General features: G+C 31.6%; 1 protein-coding gene across 13 annotated transcripts in view; it reads left to right on the top strand.

Moving 5' to 3' along the window:
- LOC100118460 (tyrosine decarboxylase) overlaps positions 1-14,490 on the top strand; it is a 486,598-nt gene that overhangs the window by 81,001 nt on the left and 391,107 nt on the right. For 2 of the 13 annotated variants that reach the window (XM_032601605.1, XM_032601606.1), the window contains exon 3: positions 5,543-5,595. The exons of the other annotated variants lie outside the window; for them this stretch is intronic. In XM_032601605.1, the coding sequence (XP_032457496.1) occupies positions 5,543-5,595 (53 nt within the window). The remainder of the gene's footprint in view (positions 1-5,542; positions 5,596-14,490) is intronic. 13 annotated transcript variants of the gene reach the window in all.

Below are 14,490 nucleotides of genomic sequence, written 5' to 3' on the forward strand. Positions count from 1 at the left end.
ATGGAAAACTACCGATGTTTGCAATGAAATTTATAAAAATATTAATTTAGGTTCTTTCGTTAGTAGCGTGATCTTAGCTCCTCATAATGAAGACATCAAAATTTTAAATAACAAAGTTCTAAAATTATTATATGGCGAATCAAAGACATATTATAGTGTAGATTATGCAACACATAAAGGAGTAGATCAAACAGAGGAAAATATTCATTTAAATTATCCAGTTGAAATGTTGAATAATATCAGAGAAGGTCTTCCACCACATAAACTTAATTTGAAAGTAAATGCAATAGTGATGTTAATTAGAAATTTAAGTATTACAGATGGTTTATTTAATGGCACTCGTTTAAAGATTACCAAATTATATGAGTATAACATTGAAGCAGAAATAATTACAGGCGAAAACATTGGACAGAAAGTTTTTATACCGAGAATAACACTAAACACCGAAAATTCATCTTCGTTTCCATTTACTCATTTTAGAAAACAATTCCCAATCATATTAGCGTTTGCCATAACGATAAATAAATCACAAGGCCAAAGTTTTGATTCAATAGGAATTTTTTTGAAACGACCATTGTTTTCGCATGATCAATTATATGTTGCATTATCTCGATGTCGAAATCCTGATAATATACGTATTCAGAATGAGTCAGGTGAATCAATACAAAATATTGTTTGGAATGAAATTTTAAATATTTGATTCAAAACTGTTTAGTCAATTCTTAGGGTTTTTGATCATAGAATAAATTATTATTCAATTTTTAAAAAATTTTTTTCAAATAAAAGACATGTATTTATATTAACTTCTTGCTGCTTTTCAATTTCGAATTTTAAAATCATTTTGTAGACATTCAAAGTAGTATGCATACATAATTCTTTTTAAAATTATTTTACAAGAATCATCAATATACACAATGCAGAACAAAACAGAAGCATAAATGATCGTTTAATAACAATAATGAATTAATTTCATATTATTATAGGACATGATATAATAATGTCTAATTAATTTATAAATATTAAATGATTATTTAACATATTTACTTAAAAAAAGTTTCCATTGAGATTTCGTCCTGTTAAAAAATATAGAAAATAATCAAGATTTATTATCAAATTAACTACGTATTTAAATTTCTTTTTTCAATATGAATACGTAAAATTAATTAACTGATAAAAATTAATAAAAGTTAATTTTTCTTAATTATATCATATTTTACGTAATTCAAAGGCGAAAAATTTAATTTAAATACAAAACCGATTTGATAACAAATTGATTAATATCCATTATTTTTAACCAGATATTATTTAGATGCATAAATTAAAAATATTAAAATGATTATAAAGATTGTAAACTTTTTTTAAGTACATATGTTTCTGCAGGATGGAGGATGGTATTAGGTGGAGTCTTAGGGGAGGAGGACTGGTATCTAAGACTCCCGTGGTTATATGGCTCTAGGCGATGATTCCACGGTTTTTTATTAAATTATTATATAAATAATTCAAACTGTTAACAATAGATAATTTCTAACTTGATATATATCCAAATCAATAGTATAATTTTATTTACTAAATGAAACTATTATTTATAGTAGCCTTTATTTTATATAATTATATCATGTCATATAATTACGTAAAATAATTGGCGAATTTTTTAAATAATAATTTAAGAAAAACAAAAAAAAATCAACGCGCCTGCAACACATTGTATATCCATATTATAATGTGCTTCTGACAGTACCTCTTAGGTGGTGTGGAAATCTGTCGTTATTATCTTCTCAATTTAAACTTTAACCCATCGTTATACCATTTTTCCAATAAAGGAAATTTTGTCGATCTTCTTAATTTGATTATAACACATCATTATACCATTATTAAAAAAATGGAACTTTTGAAATCTTTTTGACTAAGTTTTATAATAATCATTTTAATATTAATAAAATTGATTTAAGAGGGGCCAACGGAGGGGATGCGGAGGGGCTTGTGGAGGGGGTGTGGAGGGGCTAGTGGAGGGGCCAGCGGAGGGGGCCAGAGGGGCGCGGAGGGGGTGGAGGGGCAAAGAGCTCCAAAAATAACGTAAATTTTGAAACGATTTCACGTGAAAATGGGGAGGGGCTACGGAGGGGGTGCGGAGGGGCGCGGAGGGTGGTGGAGGGGCGCGGAGGGGTTATTGACATAAATTTGCACATGCATCTATATAATATAGGAAGATATATATATGGATGTGACCCGTGACACTATTTACTTTTATATTAATGTTTGTATTTTTCATTACACAAAAAAAATACTTATCATTACTGTTGGTAAGGTTTTTTGGATTATAAGAATGTTTTCTGAGCTAAACTATGATTTCCAACAAAAATATTAGTGATAAGGCTGCTTATTTTTATAATATGTGAGTGTAAAATTCACACAAAAGCTAGAATCACGTTATTCTTCTTCAGCCCGAAAAGTGTTAGGACCATGAAGTTTAGCTGAAATAAATTGATGTACAAATTAAATAAAGTTTTTGACAGCACAGCTATATACAGATAGGAATTGCTTTTTCAAGAAAATATAATTAATATATTACGATATTTAGAATTAAGAGGTTGCTAGTGCATACTCTGCGTTCCGGAGCAGTAACAGTAACTGGCATGCCAGAGTAGCCGATGACAAGGTTTAGGTTGTTTTCGGTGTCTTGGTATAAAAATCATTCAAGTACGGTGTCTAGGTATACAGGGTGGTCGATGACAAGGTCTAGGTAGTTCGTCTCGTGGTTTTTGGTGTCTAGGTATAAAAATTATTCAAGGGCGGTCTCTAGCTGTACAGAGTGGACGATGACGAGGTCTAGGTGGCGCGCTCCGTGGTTTTTGGTGTCTAGGTGTAGCAATTATTCAAAGGTGGTGTATATCACAACAATTAGTAATTTCATGTTAGTGATAATAATGTTACAAAAAAAGCTGTAATTGAAAGGTGTTAAAGATGCTTATATTTTATTTTTACGACGTCGAATATGAAATACTCAAAAAAAAAAAAATTACTAAAAAGGATTGAAATCTCTAGAAAAAATTTAACTTTTATAAAAGTATAAGGTTAGGCGAGTTTGATATATTCTGTAACGAAATTACAGATAGAATAGAACTGAGATCAATCAAACAAAGTCAAGTTTATTATATTTAATTGTAATGAAGCGAGGAACAACTCTCAAGATAAATTCCTACATAACTTGCTATGCCCGTTTTATTGTATTTATGGTGTTTATATGACGTTCTAATACATAAAAAGAAAATTAGAGTTGTCCACCAATAAACAAAATGAAACGGGCATAGCAAGTTATGTAGTAATTATCTTGAGAGTTGTTCCTCGCTTCATTACGATTAAATATAATAAACTTGACTTTGTTTGATTGATCTCAGTTCTATTCTATCTGTAATTCCGTTGCGGAATATATCAAACTTGCTATATACTAACCTTTTATTTTTTTTAAAGTTAATTTTTTTTAGAGATTACTTTTACATGTTAAAAGGCCAACCTCGTTTATAGATTTACGTACTGCTAACGGAGTCTTATATCCTACATTTTATGAAGCTGCTATAGTAAAACAGCTTGTCAATGAAGATAAAGAGTGGAATAAATTTTTACAAGAAGCAATACAAATACAGTTTCCAACAGTACTGTAAATTGTTTGTTTTTATCTGTATTTTACATAACCCTATCAATGCACGAGAATTATATGAGATATATAAGAGTAATTTTTATCATACTAAATATACAAAATTTGCAGGTAAAATCTAGCACTTAATGCAATTGAAAAAGTGATGCAAGCAAACAGTTTGACGATAAGTGATTTTAATTTACCTAATATAACAATGAACTTTGAAGAATTTGATAACGTAACATTTTTGTATAAAGAAACTAATGTGCTAAATGAATTAATTACAAAAAAATGCATCCCTTTACATTAATCGAAAAAAAATATATGATGCAGTTCCAGAAAGTTTAAATTATAAACAGGATAAGTGTATTTTTATTGACGGACCAGGAGAGAGTGGAAAAAGTTATTTACTTAATGTTTTAATAGATAACTTAAAATTACATAATATACCATTTTTGTGTGTAGCTTGGACCGGTATTGCAGTGAACATACTTAGTAATAAAAGAACAGTACATACAACATTTAAATTACCACTGAATATTAATGACTCTACAACATGTGATTCAGATTTGAAACCTAATTCTGTAAATGGATGAAAACTTAAAGATGTACAAATTATAATATGGGGAAATATAAATGTCATCAAAATTTGCTTTCGAAGCAGTTGATCTTTTTTTTTAAGATTTATGTGACGTAACAGTAATATTTGGTGGTTATTATCTATGCTCGATTCAGGAGATTTTAGACAAACATTACCAGTAGTTCGACGCGGTAGTCGAATTGTAGTAATCGAAAATTCAGTAAAGTATAGCCACTTATGGACGAATTTTAGACGCATGACATTGAATCAAATCCTCCGTGTATCCAACAATAATGACAATTCTGATAAATGGCATCCAATTTTATTGAGAAATTCTAATATTAATGAAGGTCTTTGAAATGGAGAAATTTTGAACGGATAGAATATTGGAAAATTAGTTTTGATACTCAGAATAACTTTATCACCATCTAAAGAAGAACTGCCATTTAATATGTGCGGAAAACAATTTTCTACTAGATTAAGTTTCGCATTAACAATAAATAAATCACAAGGTCAGTCATATAGTACAGTTAGCGTCTATTTGCGATCACAAGTTTTTAGTCATGGTCAGTTATATGTGGCTCTATCTAGAGTTAAAGATAGACAACATTTAAAGTTGCTATTAATGAATTATGCCAAAATAAAACAATCGAATAGTAGAAATACAACAATTTACACTAAGAATATTGTATACAAGGAAATATTATAAACAGTACAATATTATAACAGCTGCACTTTTTTAGTGCAACGCTGGAAATATTAGAATCGACTGCAGCATTTTTTTAATGCAACGCTGGAAATATGAGAATCAACTAGAGTATTTTTGTCATGAAGCGCTGGAAATATGAGAATCGTCTGGAGTATTTTTTTAATAAAGCCCTGGAAATATGAGAATCGAATGCAGCATTTTTTTAATGCAACGCTGAAAATATGAGAATCGTCTGGAGTATTTTTTTAATAAAGCCCTGGAAATATGAGAATCAGCTGCAGCATTTTTTTAATGCAACGCTGGAAATATGAGAATCGACTGCAGCATTTTTTTTATGCAACGCTAGAAATATTAGAATCGACTGCAGCATTTTTAAATGTAGCGCTGGGAATATGAGAATCAACTGCAGCATTTGTTTAATGCAGCGCCAAAAATATGAGAATCGGCTGCAGCATTTTTCAAATGCAGAGCTAGAAATATAAAAATTAGCTGCAGCATTTTTTAATATGGCTCTCGTAAAATTAACCTTATCAGCACGTCCCCGTCGTGAGAGTCGGGCAGCACATTATGCTGGCTAACGATAAGAGGATTATTACATGTTTACCTTGCTTACTTTCAGGTGATACTCTACAGCTGCACAATGTACGATTGATTAGGCTGGACAACAATCAAGTAAATATTTATTTATTTAATTTTTAAATTTGTTTGTACGGACCACATTGTATAATGCCTAAAATTAGTTTTTAAGATAAACCTAAATTTATCAGCACGTTCTTATCCATATATTTACTAAAGGTTCAACATTCTTAAAGCCCATATTTATGTTTTGGTTAAAAGTGTTTTGCATAAGAAAATTTAGAAGCCTAAATGTTTTAAGGCCCAAATATTTAACGATTCAAATTGTCAGAAAAAAAAACCGCTGCCAATTCATTGGCACGTAGCTTCCTCCAACGAAATTTATTGTTCCAATAAATAAAATATTGTTTTAAAATACAGTATGTTAATTTTAAATATTTCAAAGCTTAATTATTTTGCTGTAGGAGCAATTTTCTTATAGCAAAATATATATAATAATCAGAAAAATCCGATCAAAATCTCTCAAAATCGCGAAAAAGAAGAGATTGATGAAAGGATAACTCTGTAAAAATAAAGTTATCGTAATAAGATTGTAATCTAAAAAAACTTATGTATATTTTTACTATAAAAAAAAGAATATATATATTGTGCCGTATAATTCTATTCTCAAAACATGTTGCATAGGGACAATTCATAGGGAGGGACTTTAATGACGTGCAACGACACCCCTATAAGAGGAAGAAAAAGTTTTGAGAAAAATCAGTTTTTACATTTTAGCTCTTTACTTGAGAACCGCTCGACGAAATCGTTTAAAATTTTAGCAGCAAAAAGCTTTTTTTATGGTGAATCAGCAAATTTTGAAGTATTTGACTGCATTGTTTTAGAGATATAAGGAATCAAAAAATTTTCAAAAAAAAATTGAAACCTTGATATCTTAAGAACCATAGGGGTTTGAAAGCTGCGCAATGAACTTAGCCAAGACACATAAAATATCTACTTTTTCTCAAAATCTCAAGTGCAATAAAGCCTTTTTACTACCGTAATCGAGGTACAAAAAAAACTCATATTTTCCAGTTTTCGATTTTTTACTGAAAAAATAAGTAGTCAAATAACTTGAAATTTTAATGGGATATAGTTTGACACGTGATCCATCGACATGATTTTTTTCGTGAGGTTATGAAGTTTAGTTTCATAGATATGAATTTTAAAAAAAAATCACCTTTTTCATTTTATCTGCCGAACAAAGCGGTCGATTCCGAGGACCAAACGGAGAAAGGTAGGTAATTTTATTCTCTTTCAAATCCATATTAGCTGAATTGTTTGTAACGATGGGATGATTGAAAAAAACGCAAAATAGTGTTTTTCAAAAATCAAAAATTGGCCATAAAAAAAATAGTTAGAAAAATAAAAAAATTAATGTTTTTCCCGAATTCAGAATCCAAAAATATACATGCATGTCAAATTTTAATGATATTGACGGAGTAGTTCCAGAAATATTACGGTATACACACACATCGATACAGACATTTTCTAAAAACACTTGATTTGAACTTCAAACACCCCGAAAAGTATTTTCTAGAAGTTTTGACGAAACTCAAAATTTTACTATTACAAAGCTTCTTCTAGGAGGAAGCAAAAATTGTGAGGTTCAAATTTTAAGACCCAAAATTTGTAAGACCAAAAATTCTAAAACTAAAAATTTCTTAAGCCCAAAATTTTTGTAAGGCTTAAACTTTTTATAGCCTATTATTTTTATATAAAAAGATAACATAATATCTAAAAAAGTGTGACGTAGGGTTGGTGGACGGAGGCCGGAGAACCGGAGAAAATTCGTTCCACTTTAATATGATGTAATATAAAATTTGTTGATAATTTAGGGGGGAATTCCACTCTTTTGCAATTTTTCTTCCCTAATGCTCCATACATATTCAAATTTCAGGGCCTCAATTTGTAATAATTAAATAACGTTTCATACCAATTTTGAGCCTGTTCTGTTCATTAAAACTTAAGTTATTACATAAAAACCATTAACTATTGTGAAAAATCAAGTTTTTCGCAAAACTATTGTGAAAAATCAAGGTTTTCGCAAAACTATTGTGAAAATTCAAGGTTTTCGCAAAAGTTTCTTGCGCAAAATTGTTAGACTACGCTAATCCAAAAAAATTTGGACATACATCTTGACCCGTACCTAACAGAAGTTAGTATTTATAAAACTGTTATTATTAATAACGTTGGTATTTATTACAGAATTTATTGAACAATAAAAATCTTTAAAATACTCTGTAATTGAATAATATTTATAATCAAACAAATTTTTCAAGAGGATTAATAAAAATGCCATACGCAAGGGACTTTTTGGAGACAAAATAATAAATTAAGAGAAAAATGCGTTTTAAGTTTTATTTTTGTATGCATTATAATGTAAATTATTTTATTTAACTGGAAGTGCCTCATAGTTTCGTGCGCGAAAAATATGTGAGATGCCATATCGCACGCAATTTCTGATTGATCGGGCTGACATTTTAGAAAAAGTTTCCTCTTGCACTAACTAAAAACTTTACTTTTATCTCAATCCTTTACGGCATTTTGAAATGAGGATACAAATTTTTGTGTTACACGATTATCTCTGAGATACTTTAGTTGATCAGGATAAATATTTGATAGATTCATTTTGAGCTTGATCCTGCACTTATACGCAGAATGCCGTCATCTCCGAAAATCGCTAAAAACTGTTTTTTAGATGTAACTCGAATTCTAAGCATTCTACAAACAAGTTAAATAGAAAAGTTTTTGACATAATGTTGATTATGCACATAAGAATTTTACATATTACGATTGTGCACAGAAAACTATGAATTAAATTTTGTACACAGTACATTTTTGATTTTCACAATATTTTTAATTAAATTTAGAAGTACGAAAATAATTATTTTACACATAATTATTATGCACATAACATTTACAATAAACTGATACTGTGATACATTGTACACAAAAGATCGTGCACAAAATTAATTATTTAAGTCAATTATTGTGCACAATATATAAACCAATTTGTTTTGCACACGTTGTTAATCTGACATTGTCTAGTTCGTAAATTGTACACAAAATATTGTGCACAAAAAGAATAACAATAAAGTTTTTGATTGTGCTGAAGATGTTGTGCACAGTGGCTGTAACCAATTGTTTTAATACAAAATGTGTTATGCACACTAACTTAAATACGCTATTTATTGTGTACAAAAGCACTTTATTGTGCACATTGCACTTAATTATTGTGCACAAATTCTATCTTTCGATGTAATAGCTTATTGTGCACATCATTTCTTTTTGCATTCATAGATGGCGTGAGTAATGCCTTTACATTGCGTTACTGCGTATCCTGAAAATCCTTTCATGGCTTAAGTTAAGAAATCATACTATAATATAAATAATTATAGTAATAATAATAATGATTTAATTATATGATGTAAATAAAAATGTTTTAAGGTAGGTATTTGTTAATTATAATTATATGTAATATTGTTTATTATGTAGAAATGTTGTAACAACTATATTTTCAATCATCCAGTAGTAGGGGCTATGCGGGTTCTATGCCATTTACCATCCGATCTGGCATTTCTACCATACCGACGCCGGTAACTGTCGGTATGGCAGTTCTGCTTTATCGGCCCCCTTCCCTGTGTCATCTGGCGTCCAGCGGCACCCTGCATTTTCAGCAGCCCGCGTCCCCTGGGTAAAAAAAAATCGATGATCTATAACGATTATTCCTGCCATGCCGACGTCTGTAACTCGCAGGCATATAAGTATCTGGCTGCTTATATATTTTTTTCATCCATAGGCCCGATGCCCGAATCCCGCGTCCCGATTTTTTCTTCACGATTACAGACTGCTGCCCGTGGGCCGAGTCTCACTACAAACTTGATGTTTATTAAAATATTAATCACTGAATTTTTTACGTTAGTTATCACTTTTTTCACAATTTTGTTATACAACACTTTTTTTATATTCACTTCATATTAATCACACAATAACACTTCATTAGACTATTTACTGTAATAATATAAGGAAGAAAAGGATGTATGGTTAATGAAAAAAATGTATACTTATTTTTTAATAATATTATCTTTATTTTTCAATTTAAACAACGAATCAATTTAATTAACTGTATCAATACCCTCATGAGTCATCCAATTTAAATATTCTCTAAATATCCACGCACGTATCGCTATTACATTTTGCAATGTACAGTTTTTTACCCATCCTTCTCGATGGTATACGCATACTTCAGACCGTCGAAATCCTGGTGTATGCAGTGATGGACAATGCATATCCTCTAAATTATAAACATCTTCTAAATATTGCTCTAATATTCTCTTTTTATTTAAACTATTGCAATTAAACTTTACTCTAACACCATCTCCTCCAATCATCTTGAGCTCTTTAAAAACATCCTGAATATCATTGAATGGTCTAGTTTCCTTATCTCATTCAAGTCCATGATAATTACGCTGCAGCCAACCGTTTTCCCTAGCTTCTTCTGGTGATAATTCATTCCATGCACAAGGTGGTTGAAACACATACACTCTCGGTATTAAGAGGCCATCCACGTCGACTGCAGCAAGTTCTTTAATAACTATATTATTTGCATATTTGAAGCGCTGGATATCCACAACAATCTCCATAATTGTGAGTCTAAAAATCATAGAAAAAAACATTATTTAAAAAATTTTTTTAATAAAATTCACAATAAAGAATTAAAAATTACACTGGTTGACAACGAGCCATCACTTTGCACTAGACACTATACACAAAATGCACCAATTGACCAGACGAGCGATTCAAGGTCGCACTCGCGAATTACGCGCGCATCCAAGGCCAATCTCTGGCTATTTTCCAACTTGCGGGCCCAACGCTATCACACCGCCAGCTCTCATGCACTACTTCAAGGCCGTTCTCGCGCGCTTCCTACTGCCGCTCTCCTGAACTATGCCTACGCGGTCAAAGCTAGATCTCTCCCTCTTTCTCTCTCTCTATCTCTGTCACTCTCACGAAGTCTATAACGTCACATTCTTTTCTCACTTACAGATTTTAATTTTTTAAACTTCTAAATATTTTGCTTAATATTATATTTTTTTTTCACATCTCTACACTGGTGTTTAATTTTTTAAATTGTTTATGGAAGGAAATGGATAATTGGAATATGAGTATTCAAATTATTATATTACTTAAATACATTTTTTACATATTTGTTTTTTCAAAAAAGTATACATTTGTATATTACTTATTAGGCTATAATATACTATATTCACACTAGTTTTTTTACATCTCCGCTAATAGGATCATATTGAATTATGCGATCATGTAAAATTAAACAATAAGCTGTCGTTGCCAGAGCTATGGGTTCTTTAGTTTCAAATTCAATACGAACATCTGCTGCAGCAGCTTATTTCACATACTCATTTTGTTTTGAGCAATCAATGACAATAAATGGCGTATATTTGATAAAATCACTTTTACTAACTAGCAAATCAGGTTGTAAATCTTTGTTTTCATAGTAAGCAGTTTGAAATTGTATGAACATTTCATAAAGTAAAGCATATTGATTCTGATCGATGTGGAGATTTAAGTTACCCATATGGATAGTACTGTGAGTTAAGAAAAAGTTTTACATTGGCGATTTTACATCAAATTGACTTGCATTTTTTAGAGCTATACCTTTTCTGTTTGTCTGAAAGGCTAAAATAACAAATCTTGGCTTTTCTAATTGATTCGACGTTTTTACTGTCCAAATATGTCTTGATGATGCTGGAAGCATTGGGTGTTCATATAATTCCTATGAACGAAAACTCATAGCAATAGGAATATCTTTTTTAATATGACTTTAATTAATACAAACAATTGTATTTTACATTTGTCTGACGTAGCAACGGAAGGCATCATCCACTCAATCCGAGTGAGTTCAAACTTATACTCTTCAGCTGTTGCACCTGCTGCAGGAGCTGTTTGTATAATCGCATTAATATCATTTCTTGATCTTGTGAGTATAAATTCATGCTTAACGTTTACAACAATTTTATGATAATCTTCAGCAAATCCTAAAATCATTGATAGCGGGATTGATACCTCAAATTGTTCATTTTCGTCGACATAAATCTTGATGTTGAATTGATATACGTGTCTCATCACTATTATTAAAATTTAGTGAAGTGTATGGTTGATGAGCATGTATTTCATAGTGAGCGATGGATTCGTCAAAGACGATCGGTGTCTGTACACTAAGAATCGCTTCCATTTTTTCTTCGATCGTTTAAACGACAACAGCAAATAAGAATACACCTTATTATGTTTAAGTTAAAAAACAACACTATCATTAATTAATTGCGTTAACAAGAATTTAATGAGAACTCTTGCAGCTATCGAAGCATTTCTTTTCAATCAAAGTTTCTAGATTATTACCTAATTTGGAAACACAACAGAACGTATAAAAAAATCATTTTGGGTATACTGTATATATATCGGACGCAAAGTAAAATTATCTCCACCTGCTACTAAGTCCGCGGATAGCCAAGGTAAATATTTAATTTATAAAGTGAATATGAGTGAATGGCGATAGTGCATATAAAGTGATTCTCTATGTATGTGTCTTGCGTTCCGTTGGTTCGCGTCAGTATCTATAACGAGTCTTTTTTTGAAAATGTTTGTGTTACGTTGAACTACGGTATATTATCTGTATTCTATTTAAAAAATAACAGTATCGTCTATTTTTCGCGAGGATAAAAATTCAATGACAAACGCCGTAGTTTCCAAAGCGTATTTTTTTACAATCGAATATTCCAGACTATTCGCTGCTTTCTAAACACGGCAGAACTTTTTAAACATTAACTCGAGTCATACCAATGCGGACGATAGAACTTTGCTCGTATCGCGAGAATTAGTGCGCGGATTTAACTCAAGATACTTCTCGAATAGAGAAAAAACAGAAAAACGGCTTACGTTGTCAGCAGGATCGGTCGATTTGCGGAAATTAGCTGTGTGCTACCTTACTCTCTCCCTCCCCTGCGAAGTCGCGGCGCTGGCGCAGCCGGCCGCATGCTCACGCAGCTCAAAGCATGTTTTTTAATCAAATTTTCTAGTCCTAATAGTCTACAGACAGAAAATGACAGACGACTTTTTTAAAAAATCATTTGAGGTGTACGCTGACGTTTGCTCGTTTCGTTCGAAATAGTGAGCTGATTTTATCCTGAGCTCAAAAATAAAAAAATAACTACGTCGTTTATGGCCTGTAGAATAGGCCGGATCGCGGAATTTGTTGTGAGCTTTCTTACTCTTTCTCTTCCCTGTGAACCGGAGGCGTTTGCGCTGACAGTTACCGGCAATGTATATGTTTAACCCTCAATTTTTACAATGCATTTTATGAAAAAAATTGTGAACTTAGATTGCTAGTTCCTTAACTTGTTTTCGTGTTAGTTAAAATTAAAATTCTGAAGAGTTAATCAGTCGGTTTAGGATACTTCTTGCCGTCGTTATTCTAAAGATGTACGAATATACGTTAACAAAATTGAATGTTCATAACAGACTTTTGTTACCGATTATCAAGTCTCGTCGGGGATGTATCACATAGTGTCTTCGTTATGAAAATATTTCCTAAACGAAAAGACATTTTACGTACTGATCGCGTGTTTTTGTATTTGCGTGTAGTAACTCTCGGACATTTTTTCTACATGCAGCTATATCCAACTCTGCTAGATGTTTGTTTCACAGTTAACCTCATGTCCAAATTTGAACTAGACCCATATATCCCTATGTATTTTGATGCGATGAATCCGAATTCGGTGTCCGTTTTGCCCGTACACCCCCAAAATTTTGAGTAAATAGCGAAAAACCGTGAAAAATCGCATTTATAGACGTTGGGAAATGTTAGAAAGATGTCTTATAAGTGTATTATACCTGATTTCAGTGTATTTTGACGCGATGAATCCGAATTCGGTGTCTGTTTTGCCCGTAAGCATACCCCCAGAATTTTGGGTAAATAGCGAAAACCCGTGAAAAACCGTGAAAAGTCGTAAAAGATCACTGAAAATCGCATTTATAGACGTTGGTAAATGTTAAAAAGTTTTCTTATGAGTGTATTCTACCTGATTTCAGTGTAATTTGACGTGCTGAATCCGAACCCGGTGTTTGTTTTGCCCGTACACCCCCAAAATTTTGAGTCAATAGCGAAAAACCGTGAAAAACCGTGAAAATCACTGAAAATCTTATTTATAGACGTTGGTAAATGTTAGAAAGATGTCTTATGAGTGTATTATACATGATTTCAGTGTATATTGACGCTCTGAATGTGAATCCAGTATTTATTTTGCCCGCAAACCCTCAAAACTCTGAGTAAATGGCGGAAAACCGTGAAAAAACTTAAATATTGTGAAAACCCGTGAAAAATTGCTGAAAATCGCATTTGTAGACGTTGGTAAATGTTAGAAAGTTTTCTTGTGAGTGTATTATACATGATTTTAGTTCATTTTAATGTGCCTAATACGAGTTAGGTGTTCGTTTTGCTTTTAACTACAGATTTTGCATAAACTGTACATATGCGACTGTGATTGCATAAAGAAAATGATAAATTTTTTTCATTTATTTTTCATTGAGTACTTATGATAGAGATGGAAAAATATGTAAGAAATGCTGCTCTTACACTGTTCTTCTTATTTTGTAACGTACTCTTTTTTCTTCAAACGATCTATGTAATGGATTTCTATTTCTCTTTTAGTTGTTCGTTTTTTCGTCTCTCTGTAACATTCAGCAAAAATCCGCCATCATGTTGACATCCCATCTTCCCTGATACCGATTCTCCATTTCACTTATGTCTTGATGGAATCGTTCATCTTGTTCTTCACTGTAATCTCCTAGATTTTCAGAAAAGCAGTCGAGGTGACAGTGTAAAAAGTGCAATTTTAAGTTCATTAAACAACCCAAGTTTTTGTAATTTTCTAG

This window comes from Nasonia vitripennis, assembly GCF_009193385.2.
Source record: "Nasonia vitripennis strain AsymCx chromosome 2 unlocalized genomic scaffold, Nvit_psr_1.1 chr2_random0010, whole genome shotgun sequence".
NCBI lineage: Eukaryota > Metazoa > Arthropoda > Insecta > Hymenoptera > Pteromalidae > Nasonia > Nasonia vitripennis.